At 41.7% G+C, this 16,966-nt stretch overlaps 2 protein-coding genes across 6 annotated transcripts in view; one reads left to right on the forward strand and one right to left on the reverse strand.

Moving 5' to 3' along the window:
• Positions 1 to 194: 194 nt before the first annotated feature.
• On the reverse strand, positions 195 to 2,402 carry rpp25l (ribonuclease P/MRP 25 subunit-like). Of its 4 annotated transcripts, none has more exons than XM_026184300.2 (2): positions 2,257 to 2,402; positions 195 to 1,178 (listed from the first exon to the last, which is right to left on the reverse strand). In XM_026184300.2, the coding sequence occupies exon 2, from the start codon at positions 1,176 to 1,178 to the stop codon at positions 519 to 521; it is 660 nt and encodes a 219-aa protein (XP_026040085.2). In that variant the 5' UTR covers positions 2,257 to 2,402; the 3' UTR covers positions 195 to 518. The 4 variants fall into 4 exon arrangements, with proteins under 4 accessions (XP_026040085.2, XP_026040086.2, XP_026040088.2 ...); XM_026184301.2 differs by having other exon boundaries at positions 1,803 to 2,270; XM_026184303.2 differs by lacking the exon at positions 2,257 to 2,402 and adding an exon at positions 2,019 to 2,247.
• Positions 2,403 to 8,380: 5,978 nt separating this feature from the next.
• Positions 8,381 to 16,966, forward strand: part of LOC113031844 (collagen alpha-6(VI) chain-like) — a 53,713-nt gene continuing 45,127 nt past the window's right edge. For both annotated transcript variants that reach the window (XM_026184299.2, XM_080308613.1), the window contains exons 1-4: positions 8,381 to 8,425; positions 12,782 to 12,889; positions 13,383 to 13,970; positions 14,882 to 15,439. In XM_026184299.2, the coding sequence (XP_026040084.2) occupies positions 12,811 to 12,889; positions 13,383 to 13,970; positions 14,882 to 15,439 (1,225 nt within the window). In that variant the 5' untranslated portion in view covers positions 8,381 to 8,425; positions 12,782 to 12,810. The remainder of the gene's footprint in view (positions 8,426 to 12,781; positions 12,890 to 13,382; positions 13,971 to 14,881; positions 15,440 to 16,966) is intronic.

Consider the following 16,966-nt stretch of genomic DNA (forward strand, 5'->3'; position numbering starts at 1 on the left):
AAGCGGCATCATTATGAAATGTGGCCCCAGCTCTGCACAGCAGGGCCTCCTCTCCATCTCTTATATTACGTTATTCGGCTGGTTGCTAATTAAAAGCTAATCGAGCACAAATAAATTCAGCCGTGATCCCAGAAACTGAAATTAAAGGGAGAAAATAAACCTGGTTTTACCACTTTAATAACCCACAAACAAACTTTTTCTTCTTGTAAATAAAATCATTTATTTTACAAACAGCAAAGTTCAGTGTGAGAAACACTCGCCTCCTGCTTTCTTATCAGCTCACACACAAATTAAACTCGGGGACTCTGAAACTTAAAGCTGATTTAACTCTGCGGGACCTCCGTGTGAGGTCATCTTCTCAGACGTGTGCAGTTTCCACCAGACCGGCTCTTCCTAGATTCAAACGGACACAAACTCCCCGTTCGTGGTCGCAGCCGTGATGAGAGCTGCGTCTCCAGCTACGACTTTTCAGGAGGACAAAGTTTCCGAGCTCCAAGCAGCTGCTTCAGAAATCTGAATCAACTCTGTCCTTTGGCCGCCTCTCTCGACCGACCGCTCTGACGGACGGATCCTTTCCCTCTGCCGCCACCGCCCCCTCCTCGCTTTCTCCTGTGTCCAGGTCTCTGCCCGCTGAACCCTCCGCCCTCCTCCCTGTTGGCCGCCTGCGTCCACAGGGCGTCGTAGCGGCCCGGCGCCTGGTACCCCGGCTGGTTGGAGTCCAGCGGCTCTCTGGAGAGGAGGATCCAGATGACAGGCAGGTTCCTGCTGACCGTGAGGCTGTCGAGGCCAGCGGCGGGCTCCAGCGGCTCCCACACCTCCTCCACGGTGCCGTACAGGAGCTTGGTGAGCTGGTGCAGCCCTTTCACACGCCGCTTCACGATCTCCGCGCACGTGATGGCTTTGGAGACGCCCTTCCCGCTCGCGGTGAAGACAACATGTCTGCAGAGCGGCCGGCCCGGGGCCTCCTGCGGTGCTTCTACGCCGCCTTCCTCGGGTTGAGGTCGTACTTCCTCGTCAGCCGCTCGGGTTTTGGCCTCCATGCGGCTCAGAGCGTAGCGCAGCAGGTTGCGGATCTTGCTGCCATCTTTGACGTGGATCTCCGGCGTGTCGGCGGCGAGGCCGGGGAACGGACAGACACACGGCTGCTCCACGGTGCGAGCTTTGCTGTAATTCTCCATCTGCAGAAACACAGACGACAGACAGGCGTTACACCGACCGCGGTGCTGCAGTCACTGTGATGGAGGCCGGCCCCGAAGCCAAGCGTGGGCCCGAGTGCAGAGCGATCTCTGTGCTCGCCGTCTAAACTTAAAGCACTTTAGCTGAGGATGGTTTGTGTCACACATCCAAACCTTTATTTTAGGAGCGATTGCAGTCCAGCACATCCTCCCAGAGAAGTCACATTACCCTCCTTCCTGCTTCAAATCAACTGTGTTTATACAGCAACCATTAAAGAAATAACTGCCCTCTGTAAGTGACAGCTCTGAACAGTGACAAAGGTCTGACAGAGCTGCTGCTGCTGTGAGCCGAGCAGACACTTTCTACCTTCCTGTCCGTGTTTCAGAACCTACTCAACACCAAGCAGCTGCTCCACCCAAGTGTCCTGCTCCTGCATCATGAGGTGGAGGCTTCCTCAGCTGCAGGGTCACTGCTGCTCAGACTGAATCATAGAGCTGGTGCTAAGTGAGGACGCGCGGCAAACATTAACTTGGCGAATGGTTTCACTGATAGGTTAGTCGGCAGATTAGTACTTTTAAAGCGCAAAATAGAAAAATATAACAACGATGTGACATCATTAGAAAAACCTGAGAAAGAGCTGCAGGGGTGAGAAACACGCCTGTGGGGTCTGCACGGAGCTCAGTCAGGGGACAGCACGGACGCGGACTCAGTGCAGCCACATTTTCACCCGGTCCAGTAAAACCAGCAGGGCTCCAGTGTAGATAAGGGAGAGTTTATTGAGCAAACGACAGGAGAAGTTCAGCCATGAACCAGTTTGTTTCTGTGAGAGCGAAGCTTCAAACCTGTCAGAGGTTTTAACGGAGACTGGCGCGATAACTTCAAGCTGCTTTTGCGCCCTGAGGCTGGAGCCGAGGACACTAAACTTCCCTCGGTGTGGCCGCTCAACTTTCCCGACACGCACCGCGGCTGCTCCGCTAGCTTAGCACTGCGGCGCTAGCTACAATGCTCCGAGCTAACCGGGGAAGCTAACGGAGACAAACCGCCTTCATTCACAGTCAACGTTACACGCTTATAGCTTACCGTAGTCTTCTCTCACACTACCGCATGTTTACTTCAGCTGCACCGCTTACCTCTACCGTAACACGATACGAACTGTCGTAAACTGCTGTGACGCCCCGTAGTTCAACTCTGTTCACCTGGACGTTTTCAGTGGGACAAACGTTTCGTCATCACCAGGTGACTTGTTCAGTCTCAGCTGACTGCAGGTTTCCAACCTCATAAACAGGACATCTGCATAATGACTGTGAGCTCAGTTCCTTGATCAATAATATGCAAATTATTATGACAATTGATCATCAACCACTGATCAAAGACCATTTAGCAAATATCCTGTTAAAAAACGCAACAAATTAAAAAACCGCAACAATATGATGTGTTTAATATGCTGCTGAGAATATGGCCCAGAAGAAGCGTATAGTATAGCTTTTATTTTGGAAAGAGACATTTCTCTGTAATAAACTCTCTTTTCCAAAGATGAGGGATTCCTCGATCAGATAGATTTATTATTTTTTAAATTAGTTTGTTGTTTCAGCAACATTACATATAAAAACTGTACTTTTGAGTTAAAATATATATTTATAATTTTAATCAATGACAAATTAAAAAGGCATGAACATTTTTTGTATCGAAAAATTATCGAACCGTGAATTTTGTGTATCGTTGCAGCCCTAGTAATTATATCTATAATTATAAATGTGCTATACACGAGAGCCCTGCGATACCCATATGGAAAAGATATACATAAATCTTATAAAGTTTGTATCTGTCTTGTGTGAAACTTGTATGAAAAGCATATAAGTGTGAAAACAGATATAAGATCCCTTGAAAAATTATATAATGAAACTTGTATGTTTCTGATACTTACTAAAACAATGTATGAAAGTAATGCGAAAGTGGCCACTTTCATGAGTAAATCATGTAAGCCTTATATGATTTACTCATGAAAGTGGCCACTTTCATGAGTAATCACATATAAGTTTTTACTATTTCTTTTCCGTATGGGCAGGCTGCCGCCTCTCACCCTGTTCACACAGAATTTCTGCAGAATTTCCTCAGAAAACAAATGTTCTGCTCCCAACATGAATTCTTCCCATCCAGCTCTCTCTGTGTCACACACACACACACACACACACACACACACACGCACACACACACACACACACACACACGCACACACACACACACACACACGCACACACACACACACACCTTTTATTGTAAGAAGTGATTCATGTTTAACTCTACAGTTTCCTTTTGCTCATTAAATCTCTGTTAGTTGCTTCGGAGCTAACGTCCAGAGCAACTAAGCTTCAACTGCTTTTTACACAATTCGTTTCTAGACTGTTTGTTTGCTCTGCAGTGTTACACATTAACATAGACGAGGGCTCGGGAACATTACAGTTAGCAGCCCTTCCTCCATGAGCTCCATCAGAACCATGAGGGAAAATATGACTGAGTGGGACTGCAGAAGCTTTGTGAAGCCTTGGAGCAGATTTGTTTTGGACAGCAGCCTCGCTGTGATGGTCCCAGTGTGGAATTCATCTGGATTCATTCTGCTTGTGTTCAGGCAGAATTTCTGCAGAATTTCCTCTGAAAACAAATATTCTCCTTCCAACATGAACACTTGCCATCCAACCCTCTTTCTCTCACACACAGTGTTTTCCAGTGTGAGCAGGATCAGAGCAGACATGTGTTTTTAGTCTTCAGCATTCAGCCAAATAGCTGGTTAGAGTGCAAAGTTTGGGTGCAGGATTTTCAGGACTGCCTTAACCTGCAGTCTGTCTAATGGCCAGCAGGTGGAGACAGGTGATGTTAGGGCTGTTCGATATAACGATATATATCGATGACGATATAAAAACATCGTTTCATTTTACGCTATCGTTTGTTTTGTGGTGTCGCAAAATAAACTGTTTACAGCAATATTTTTTCATGTTCTGATGTCACTGCAGTGGCTATATTCATTTCTTAAAGTTCTCTCTTTCTCTTATATTTAATATAACCACACTACGGACGGACAAGCGCCTGTTTTAATGCGTTGTCGTTAGCAACAACGACGGTAACACCATCGCGTGTCCGCTTGTTTATGTTCCACATAAACCTTTCACAATAAAGCTCAAGATCCTGTGGAAACCTTTCAAAATAAACTGAATCACGTGAAAGAGCAGAGACGGATGAGAAGCAAAAAAGAGCCGCCAGGTGCCAACAAATAGACCTTAGACTCAAACATTAGAACAGGCTTTTCCCCGCAGCACGCCGTGTACAAACCGGATTCCAAAAAAGCTGGGACACTAAACAAATTGTGAATAAAACTGAATGCAATGATGTGGAGATGGCAAATGTCAATATTTTATTCAGAATAGAACGTAGATGACAGATCAAAAGTTCAATCCGAGAAACATTTGAAAGGAAAAATATGTTGATTCAAAATTTCACAGTGTCAACAAATCCCAAAAAAGTATTATAGATTTTTTGATAAACAACAATTTGACAGATATTTGGAGAGTAAGAAATCCAGGAATTAAGAGCTTTTCCTGGTTTAAACCAAATGGAGCTTGTAAGTCTAGAATAGACTATTGGCTAGGAAGTGACATCATTCTTAGCCACACTGTAAAAGTTGTGATGTCAAATGCACCTCTATCTGATCATTGCTTTATTGAACTGTGCTTAGAATCCGAAATTAGACAATCAAATAAAAGAACTTATTGGAAGTTCAATGCCAAACTTTTACAAAATGAAGACTACTGCAACATAGTCAAAAAAATTATAAAAGATATTATGGCTGATCATCTAATTGTAGGATATATCAGTAAATGGGAATTCATTAAATTCAAAATTAGAGAATTTAGTATTCAATTCAGTAAAAACACAAGTCAAAAGCAAAGAGAATATGAATGTAAATTATTCCAAGAAATTACTTATTGCTGTAGTAAAGATGATCTAAATACCCAAGAAAGGAGTAAACTTATGGAGTTGCAAACTAAATTAGATCAGCTCTACCTAAATAAAGCAGAAGGAGCTTTTGTGCGTTCACGGGCCAAGTGGATTGAGGAGGGGGAAAGAAATTCTTCATATTTTTTTAATTTAGAAAAGAGCAGACAGAAAAGAAATTTTATATCTTCTCTGTTAATTGATGGCATTGAATGTGACGACCCTAAAATTTTGGAGAATGAAACTTATACATTCTATTCCAATTTATACTCCTCACAGTTCTCCCAAGCAGATTGTGATGTCTTTTTTGATCAAATAGATAATCTGATCCCTAAAATTGATGAATCGTTTAAGGGATTATGTGAATCTGACTTCAGAATTGAAGAGTTAGATGCATCTGTTAAGAAAATGGCACTTAATAAATCCCCTGGTCCAGATGGGCTTACAGTTAATTTCTTCCAGTTTTTTTGGGAAGACTTACGGGAAATTTTATTCAAAGCTATACTGGCCAGTATTGAAAAGGGAGAATTGATGTCTAGCATGAAACAAGGATTAATTACATTAATTCCTAAACCAAACAAATATAAATGACAATTGGATAACTTAAGGCCCATAACTTTATTAAATACAGATTATAAAATTTTCTCTAGCTCAGTTGCAACAAGGCTCAAACAAGGGGTTTCAAGTTTAATTAGTGAGACACAATCAGGGTTTTTGAAAGACAGGAACATTCATAATAATATCAGATTGGTTTTAGACTTACTGGACTACAATGATCTGATTAGTGATGACAGTTTTATTCTTTTCTTGGACTTTTATAAAGCTTTCGATTCAGTAGAACATCCTTTTATTTTAGAAACACTAACTCTAATCTAACACTAATTATTAACCAAAATGGATAGTTTATCTAGATTTATATATCCAGCTTACTCTTTATCAATATCGAATAAAGTTATTAAAACAATTAATAGCTTGAATTTTAATTTTATTTGGAGGAATAAGTGCCATTATATATCTAAAGATGATTTGGTTAAACCATACATTGAAGGCGGTGGAAACGCAATTGATTTTGATATAATGAATGGTGTTTTGAAACTTAAATGGTTAAAATCCTTCCTAAATAATCCACACTCCATTTGGTTTTTTATACCAAGTAAGGTCTTTAACACACTGGGGGGTATCGACTTTCTCCTAAAGTGTGACTTTGAAATGACTAAACTACCTTCTAAACTCTCTGAATTCCATAAACAGGTCCTTCTTTATTGGAAAATGTTGTTTAAACATAATTTCACTCCACATAATAGCCCAATTTGGAACAATAGATATATACTGATGAACAGAAAATCTATTTTTATTCAAGATTGGTTATCAAAAGGTGTTTGGGCAATTGCCCATTTTGTAGATGAGGAAGGACATGTTCTAGGACATCAAGATTTTTGCCAGAAATTTAATATCCAATGTTCTAAAAGTAAATTTAATCGGGTTATAAAATCCATTCCATTGTCACTTAAAAACATAGTTGTAAATGATATAATATATTCTGACATCTCCCCCAAGTTAAGGCAATTATATATAGATGGTATTCGATTTTGTGATGTTAAATGCAACAATAAGTTTCTTAGATCTTCATTAAGGAGTCTTTATTCTCCAAATTTACTTAGACGTAATTACATATTAAAAGATTTCCAAAGGGAAGAAATTGAAAAAATAAGAACTGACACCTTCCCTATCCCTCCTAAAGGAAAGAAGTCCAATTTAAAATCTTGAATAAAATTTACCCGACAAATAGACTCCTTGGTGATAGATTCAAATTAGAAACGGGTAATTGTGTATTTTGTGAAACAGAAGAGGAGGATTTGGACCATCTATTCTTTTTGTGCAATTTTATACAAATATTTTGGTTGGATTTTCATACCTGGCTTTATTCCAGTGGGATTCAAATTACCCCATTTACCTTAAATATGATAATGTTTGGAGTGTTTTTGAAAGAAAAGAAAGCTAATTATGGTGTTAATGTGTTATTAATCTTGTGCAAGCATTTTATACATAAATGTCGCTTTTTTAAGACTAAACCATCACTAGCTTAAACGACTTAAACCTGTTGGTTAAATCTTTGACTTTAGTTAAAAAGAAAAAGGCTGCTTTTTTTATTTCCTTTATGGAAGACTTTGATTTAGTGAGTTAATAATTTGTTGAATTATGTGACCCCATCTTTATATTTTATTTTCACTATGTATGAAAGTTGCTAATATGTAAGAAAGGTCTATTCTCTGAATCTGTAATATATGGTGCATTTTGTTTGTATGTTTATATTACTAATAAAAAAATAAAAAATAAAAAAAAATCCCAAAAAAGTTGGGACAAGTAGCAATAAGAGGCTGGAAAAAATAAATTTGAGCATAACGAAGAGCTGGAAGACCAATTAACACTAATTAGTAGGGATGGGTATTGTTTAGGTTTTATCCGATACCGGTGCCAAACCGGTACTTTTGAAACGGTGCCGGTGCTTAAACGATGCTCAAACCGTGTCGCTAGCGGCCACATAGCACATCATTATATAGCAGCTAGCCCAACTTCAGTAACCCTACAAACGTCACTGCTGTTTAGTTTTCTGTCTTCATTTATGTTTGAAGTGATAGCAGAGCTGTACGTTTGAATTTTTCATAAATCTCTCAGTCAGAGCATGCTATATCATGCTTAGGTGGAAGCTAGCGAGCTAACTTCCTGCTAACTGTGTTAAACTTCATAAATCCTGTTTTCATGGATGCCTGGATGTTAAACTTAATTGTTACACCTGGTAAAGCAGCAACGCTGATCATTTTATTGAAGATGAAAGAATTTAGACAGTTTTTAACTCTCAGTGATGCTGCAGTGTTCGTTTGACTTTGAGACCTGCAGCAGAGTTTGGGCCCAGGCACAGCTAATGATGTCAGACTTAAAGACTGGATAGGGCACAGTAAGAAGCTCAGAGAAGCCAGCAGTTAGAAACTCTTCGGCACGACTCTGAGATTTTAAGCTAAAGGTTTTAAGCTAAAAGCGCACAGATGCTTCAGTGTGACCAGAAAATCCTTTTGATTCACAAGTCAAACATGTAAATCCACCTCTAATGAGGAAGATGACGGGAGGAGCCGGAGGAGGTGCCACCTTTCCTCCTCCACCCCCCCCGCCATCGCCCCTCTCCTCCTCTAAAAGCAGCCCTGAGCTGCAGCTCTGGATCAGCTGTGTTTGGTTGCAGAGGTGCTGATGCTGCTGCAGCAGAGCTGTAAGTGGGTTCACGTCTTTTTCTCTTTAATCTTGCAGTCAAAGAAAATATGCAGATTTTTCTGAGTCAATTTGGGAAGTTTGGAATTTCCTGTTGTGTCAGAGAGGAAATGATTGCATGCGCAGTTTACCGTCTGTCTCCTCCTGAAATATCACCTGATGATGTCTGATCACAGGTCAGTTTTGTGTGATTCCAGCTGTGATGTTGTGAAAGCAGCTGCTTGTCTGCTGAGACTTTTAGTGGAGCTCAACCTACAGACTGAGCTGCAGCAGCTCACGGTGTGTCAGAGCAGACGGGATTCATTGAGAATGTGCTGCCTGATGAATGTTGCTTGGATGGACTGACACTGCTGACTCAGATCACTGGAGCAGCAGCTATTTATAGTTTGTAGATTCAGATGACTATTGAGCATGTTTTCAGATCTGCCCATATCTGTCATATTATAATTCAGATCGGTACATTTACATATTTTTGTATCTATAAAAAGGAAGCTGACACTTTCGAGACTTTATCAAAGGTGTGAGCGTCACAGCGAGGCCTTTGTGTCAAAGTAGCTGAAGATAAAACAGAAAAACATGAAGGAGGTTTTCCTGTTCTGGGATTTTATAAAAATATTCTGCAGTAGATCAAAAACGAAAGAAAACCATTAATCAACACATGAACATCACCTCTGACGTTACAGCGGTTTTATTAGAGACACGGCGTTTTGCATTTTGCATAATTTAAAAAAGTTTACATTTGTTCAGAACTGAACCGCAGAAATTAGGTTTTCTTTTTGGAAGTAAGTAAAAGGAAAAAAAAACAGCGGCCGACAGCCTGTAAGCAACGGTAGACTGGTGCGTAACAAGCAAGCGAATAATGCAGAAAACAGAGAGAGAGAGAGAGAGAGAGAGAGAGAGAGCTGTGCATCGCGGTGGAAGCAAAACAGTAAAAGAGTGAATCATGACGATGTTCATGTGAAGCGTAGTTTGGATCTTCTTTTGCTGCTGGTTCGGTCAATATTGTTTGGAGACACATCAAACTAACAGCTTTAGAATCGGCGCATAAAGGACGTGAACACAAAGCGCCGACAGATCAGAGTCAGCGAGCTGTCGGCTTCCAGCCCCGACCGTGAGAAAGTCACATCTCACTGATTCTGATCCGCGGGTCGCGCTGTGTGTTTACGTCTTTGTGTTCCTGCTCTCATTTACTGTTTTAGCTGTTTGGTGGTTCTTGAAATTTTGTCAGGTTCAACCTGAGATTCTGGCGTTTTGGGCAAAATAAATTTATATTAAAAAAATCGATTCAGAATTTTAATGAATCGATTTTACGTTATCCAAGCCAGAATCGATTTTTAATCAATAAATCGATTATCAAAACCCAGCCCTAATGCTGAGGTGCAATTCAGCCATTTGATTCATGTTACAGCAGCTCATGAGTGAATGAACACAGTGCAGTAAAAGTACATTTTTCCAAACATTTAATCAAATTAACCTGAGTAGGGTTGCAACGTCAGCATGCAGTCAGGTTCTACAGAGTCTTGCTACTGATTTTATTCAGGCGTGTTGCAGCAAGCACATGTGGCCCTGAGGACTGAACTTTGACCCCTGGCGTAGAGAATTAAGACGTGCTGTTTTACCTCAGCGGGCTTTTGTGGTGACTGCGTGTGATGGTGTTTGTTGATGAGCTACAGAGATGCAGCCTGCTTGTTCTTATGTTCATCAGCTCATGTGTAAAAACTCATTCTGCCTACGAAGGAGTACCAGGGCCATATTTAAAAAAGAATATTTAAATAATCTCCAAAGGCTGATTCTGTTCATCTGGACTCAGCGTTTTGTGGGAGAAACGTTTCGTCATCATCCAGGTGACGTCTTCAGTCTCAGCTGACTGCAGGTCTCAATCTTATAAACATACATTTGCATAATCACTGAAACAGCCCACTGAAGGAACAATGGGCTGGGAGGCAGTTCCTTCATCATGATTATGTAAATGTGCATAATTTCCACTGAAAATGCTCCGTCCAGATGAACAGAATCAACTTTTGGAGAGTTACTTACCTGGATGACTAAGCATGCATCGAGAAATGTTTAAATAATGTTATTACTTTCTTATACTTTTGCTTTTTATTTGCTTTAGCATTTAATCAAAGTTTATATTTCATGAAAAAGGTTGAAACTGGATTTTAGATCTCTAATCTCACTCCTTTTCTCCAGAATCTGTTGTTAATAGTAATTTTAAGAATAAAGTCAAAATATTATATTTACTTTTCTTTCTCGACATTTTGCTACAGTACGTTTGCGCGAGCTTGCATTTGCAGAATGAATGAGGTTTGACTTCTCGTCTTTTTATTTATTATTTATTTTTGAAATTCTTCAGTATTTCATAGAATTGATTAACGATTCTGATTTGAGTGTTTTAGAATGATTAAAAATCAAAGAAATATTTCTAACTGGCAGAATATAAAAATGTTGGTTCTTGTGTTGTCTGTGTTATAACTAACTCATCTTTGCATTTCAGATTATTCTCTGACTCGAGCGAACCTTTTTTATTTGCCCTAAACACCAAAAAAAACTTTAACCAGTGCTCGGTAACGCCTGACATAGGAGGTCAGGTGGACAGGCCTCAGTGTGGTAAAGGTTAAAGTTCATAACAGTAGAATTAGAAAACTAGAGAAGATTTCTCAGGGTGGCATGGAAACCAAAGCCATTTCTTTTACACCTACTGTTACGTCCTGTAATGTGCATTGTACATATATGGTTACAATACATCAAAGCAGTAAGTATAGGGCTTTGGAACTGACGTATCGGCACAATGTATTGTGGGAGCGTGGCACCATATTTCTGGCGTGAGCTGGAAGGAAGGTTGTTAGAAACATGCTTAAAAGCAGCTCAAAAGAAAAAGGACGGTACAGAGACAGCTTGTGTCCAGATGCAAAGAGACGGTATTTGCCAAAAATAGCGAGCACTGGAAATGTGGACCCGTATGAAGTACAGCCGTGGAGTAGAAACCCTGAAGACCAACCGCTAGTCACCCAGCCTGATATATTTTCTTATCTTGTCTGTGGAGTCAGCGCGTACAAGGTGAACCAGTTTCACAATTATAAACCTCTGGAGGGACACATCCACGTTTGTTGAATAAAGAAACACATTTTTCAAATTACATAATATCACCCACCACTAACACTACTCGGTTTAATGTATCTTTTGAAAAATTGCCGGTATTTACAGCACAAGACTTTTAAGAGTATTTAACAAGAGCAAGTTTCATTTGTGCCTGGTTTTACTACCAGACTGTTCAGCAGACACAGCAAACCTTCACCATCTTACCCAGGAGGGTCCCCTCTTCACCCTCACATGGAAGAAGTAATCTGATTGGCATGGTGGTACATTTGAAGCAGGGATTTCAGAGTGCCCGTGTGTAGCGCTGGAAACCAGTCACGATGTGTTTCATCCATTTCATTGGCAAGTTTTTCTGCAATAATGCCAAATAGCAACTCTATAAATAGAACATAGTTCTGCAAAATCACTCATTAGGATGTTTGTTCTAATTTGTTATGACCCCAGATCCCATCGCAAATAAAACTACCCTCATGATGCTTCCAGGTGGGGAAACAATGAAAAGATAAACTATTTTCAAGCTTATTCTCCTGCCGGTTGTGTGTCTGACGTTACGACCACACAGCAAGTACGTGTTAACCGTGTGCTTTCTCTCCTCTTTCGCTAGCGCTTTGTTTGGCCCAGAAATATGGCGCCTCAACCAAAAATCCTGGTCACACCCCCTCCCGTGACATCACGCTCCAAAGCCTATACATCGGTCATGTGATTTGGAGGCGCCGGCATTAACAGCAATAACCTTCATTCCATTTCCAGACTGGAACAATAAACCTCGTGTGTGAAATCTGGAAATGCCCACGGTGTTGATTCAAATGCGCTCTGGGACAACCACAAGCATCGGCTGTTACTCACATAAAGATGTAAAGTTGGTCCCGAGCTACAGGAGGAACCATTTCATTGGTGGAGGGGTGGGGGGGAGGGGCTCACTATGTAATATGTTCTGTTTTAGAGTTCACATTAACTGTTAATTGTAGCTAGGCTCAAAGTGTTAATGCTAGCTTATTATTATTTTAGGGAGGCACATGCCAGCCCATGCTAGCCCTGTAGATCCGCCCGTGGGCAGAGTCACAGGAGAACGTTCGCTCCAAAAACGTGCACGGCAGCACGGCTTAGGTTTGCAAAGCTTCATCTGGACAAACGACTAGACTTCGTGAAATGAACTGATTAAAAAATAAAGTCACGTCATTATGCGTGAAAGCAAGTTCACGTAATTTATAATGTCTACAATGTTGTTGGCACTCTTTCCGTCTTGTTGCTGGTGTAGGAGGAGAGAACTACGTGAGCGGTCCCAACATGACGGGGAGGGCAGGTCTTCTCTTCAGCCTCATCACGGCGGCACTCTTCTGTGGCGTCGCTGCTCAGACAGTCAGAGGTCGGTACTTGAACGCAGCATGCCGGGCTGTGTCTTTGAAACCTGAGTTTAGATACAGGATAATCCAGGTGCTCATGTGCTTTTGTACATTTCATGTGATTGCTTTCAAAGACAAACTGTTAACTATCAGGGGCACGGTGTTGCTTCCAGACTAAAAAGTCTATTTTATCCTTTCTAAAGGAATTGAGACACCAATTTAATTCATTTTTCTGCTGATATATTTCTGTTTACTCCATTAAAGTGTGATATTTTTCCGTTTTTCACAATGGTATAGCATCCAATAGTAAGCAGCAAAAAACCAAAAACAAATCAAGCTCATAGCGTGTGCCGTAGAGGGTTAGTGGGATTAATAGTAGAGAACAGGAGACAGAACATTTGTTTCATGAGTTCATCACAATTAATGGAGCTTAGTTGATAATGTTATTCTGGGACTGTGTGTCATCTCCCTGTAATACTTGTGTATGAACACTGATTTTCTTTTGCTGCTATCCAGAGTGTGAAAAGGTCACCGTCGGTGACATCGTCTTCCTAGTTGATGGCTCGTCCAGCATCAATGATAAAAGCTTTCAGGAGATCCGCACATTTCTCCGCAAAACCATCCAGGGCTTTGAAATCGACCCCGACAAGGTTCAGATCGGTTTGGTGCAGTACAGCGACGATCCTTATCCAGAGTTCCAGCTGACGGATCACAGGGACAAGAATTCCCTGCTGGCTGCAGTGCAAAACCTTGCCCACCAAGGAGGCGGCACAAAAACCGGCAAAGCCATAGACTTCCTCCGGACGGAGTACTTCACCAAAGAGGCCGGCAGCCGAGCCGAGCGCCGTGTGCCTCAGATTGCTGTGGTCATCACAGATGGCAAATCAACAGATGACGTATTGGAACCTGCCAGTAGACTGAGGCAGCACGGTGTCATCGTGTTCGCCATCGGGGTCGGAGAATTCAGCAGGACACAGCTTATAACCATCGCTAACTGGCCCTCGGAGCGCTTCGTCCTCACCACTGTCAGCTACCAGAAGCTCCAGGACCAGACCAACAACCTGCTGAAAACGGTCTGTCTCAGTCTGGAGGATCAGACGCTAGGTAAAGAAAGCTGATTGGTTGATACAGTGATCTCTTTATTGCACGATTAATTATATCTAAGAAGCACCTGAATACAGTTTTGACACAAGAATCAACAGAAAGCTGAAAATGCACATTTTGCTTGGTCCATCCTCAGCTGTGCCTCTGAGCACTGTGAGGTGGTGTCATGGTCCTGGGTCTGTTGACCCAGTGTTTTGTGTTCACTTGTGTTTTTCGTCATTTGGTGTTATTATTTATGTTTTAGGTTCCTTGTGTTTATTCTATAGAACCTAGGTTGTTCTGTTTAACCTTTTAGATTCCCCTCGTGTCTTGACTCCTGTGTCTCCTTCTGTGTATATTCATTTAGTTGTATGAGTGCTTGCGCCGTGTTTCTCCTTGTTTGATTTTGTCATGTTTTCCTATGTTCCCCAGCTCATCTTGTCCTCTCTCTCTCGTGCTCCTCTGTGCTCTCTCGCCCCTCCAGTCTGCGTCTCTGTGTGCTTCCCGTTTTACATTGATGGTCTCCTGTCGCTGTACGTCATGCTCTGTTCGCTCTTCCCCTGTCTTGTTATGAATATTGGTCTCAGCTGTGTTCCCCGTGTGCTCCCACGTCCCTCGCTGTCTTCTGTGTAATTATGTCAGCGTCTCCCTCAGTTCCATGTCACATCCTCCCTCATGGTTGTGTGCCTCTCCCTGTTTTCCTGGGTCTAGTATTAGTAGAATTTCCCAGTTTAGTTTTGTATTGCCTTTTTCCGTTCAGAAAATAAAGTTATATTTTGAGTTCACGTCCTCTCTTCCGAGAGTTCGCATTTGGGTCCTCTCCAGCCTGCGCACAGCCAGTTCATGACAGGTAGTAGATCACATGAGCGCTAAGCTTGTTGTATACTGAACATGAACTTGTACTAAAACACTTTTGCTTCTGTCTTCCTCAGCTTTGGTCGACAGGTTTGCAGATGTTTTCTTCCTGGTGGACAGTGGAATAGCTTCCAATCAGTTTACCCTGTTTAGAAATGAGCTTTCCAGACTGTTGAATCGACTGGAAGTTGGAGCGTCTGGTTACCGTGTCGGCTTGGCCCAGTACGGTCAGGACGTCAAAGTTGACTTTCGTCTCAACACTTATCAAACCAAGCAGCAGATCGTGACCGCTGCTCGACGTTTCCGACTGCGTTCACAAACAGGCCAACCACAAAATCTTGGACAAGCTCTGTCCTACGCTAAAGAGAACTTCTTCACTGCTGAGGCAGGAGGCCGCGCACAACAGGGAACCCCACAGTATTTGGTTGTAGTGGCTGGAAAAGACTCGGATGATCCTGTGTTTTGGTCTGCTGAAAATCTGAAAGACGAGGGGGTAATTATTGTGGGGATGGACGCAGGTGCGACAAAGGCTGCTCTGTACCGCTTTGCCAGCCCTGGCTATATCTTTGATTCTTCAAGAGTAACTCTGCTGATTGACCTGCTCACGGCCCGGAGAGTGGAGACTGTCACTGAAGGTGAGAAAGCCGCCATCAGTTCATCATCATCATCATCAGTAACTACACAGCAGTGTTTCTGAAGCAGCTATAAATGCAACGATGGTTTATTATAAGTAAGCCAGAGTTTTCCAGAGGAAGCAGTCAGATCATCCCAACTAACGATGCAGAAAGTCTCCACACAATCATCTGAGGGTTTTTTTTCAACGTACCTTTGCTCTTTTAAAACGAAATAGCCGTTCACTGTAGTTTAAGACCCGTTACTATCAACTGTGATCCAGGTGTACAAAAACCTGGATCTGGAACATGTCAGCCTAGCCTTTTCACTCGCATGTCACAGTAGACCATAAAAAGACTCAATGAAGGAAGGAAATCCCCCATTTCTGTTCTTTTATTCATGAGGCTAACATTTTAATATTTTGCTTAGGTTTTATGCTTTGTTTGGTGAGTGAAACTCAATCATGCCTGAAATCTGCCTGCAGCATTATCAGGATTCAACGTTATTATCATTACACAGGAAAACGAAGCACAGTTTGCATCTAATCAGAAATGCAAAAGCAGTAAGTGCAATAGGAGCAGATTATATACAGATATGTGTAGGATAAAAGATGGAAATAGTTATGACAGATTATGTACATATAAGTTAAGTATACAGATATTTATATTGCTCTACAGACGAGCAGATATACAGATGTGCTACATACAGTATATACAGATGTGTCGATGTGAGGTAAACTGATCTACAGAGTGGTATGAGTATATCTACAGCAGTGGGAGAAGACTATAATGAACAGTGTACTCACTATACCAGAGACTATTCTATGTCAGTGTCCCAAACTGTAGCAGTAACCAATGTAAGCATATGGTGAATGTTGAGAATGAAATTATCAGTGGGAAGGATAGGAGGAAGGTGGAGTGTAGAGGTTTAAGTGAGTGTGGATGGAAAGGCTCAGCGGCGGACTGAGTTCAGTAGGGTGACAGCTGTGGGGAAGAAGCTCTTCCTAATTTTACGATATAAATATATATTCTAAATGCTTATTTTCTGTTTATATTGTTTTATAGAGTCCAGTGCAGGAAAACGCCCCTGTGAGTTAGACTGTAGGCCAAAAGTCACAGGGTAGACTGCACGTCTTGTGCAGAAAACAGGAAGTATAGAAAAAGCGGAACTAAGTAAACTGAGTGTGTGTGTGACGTGCAGCAGAACTACATAACCATGCTGGCTTGTAATGCTTTCAGACCTAAGCGTGTGTGTTCGTGTGACAGGTCTCCATTTCCAGAAATATACAATAGAGATCATTTTTCGAACTTGACCACTCTGAGTCGTAAGTCTTTCTTTGTCGCCAAAAGAATTCAAAAGAACAGAATTTAATAATTGGTGCCTGTGACCCGGATTCTTTTGCGGCTGAGAGGACAAATTATTCTTTTAGTCTTTCCAGACTAAAACCAGCATCAAGCCTTCACCTGCTGGTTTTAGTCTGAAGGCTCCTGTAGCGCCTTGTGGAGGACAGGAGCTGGAAGAGTTGATTGGCAGGATGAGAGGAGTCCCTG

The sequence above is a fragment of the Astatotilapia calliptera genome, chromosome 11 (genome assembly GCF_964374335.1).
Source record: "Astatotilapia calliptera chromosome 11, fAstCal68.1, whole genome shotgun sequence".
NCBI lineage: Eukaryota > Metazoa > Chordata > Actinopteri > Cichliformes > Cichlidae > Astatotilapia > Astatotilapia calliptera.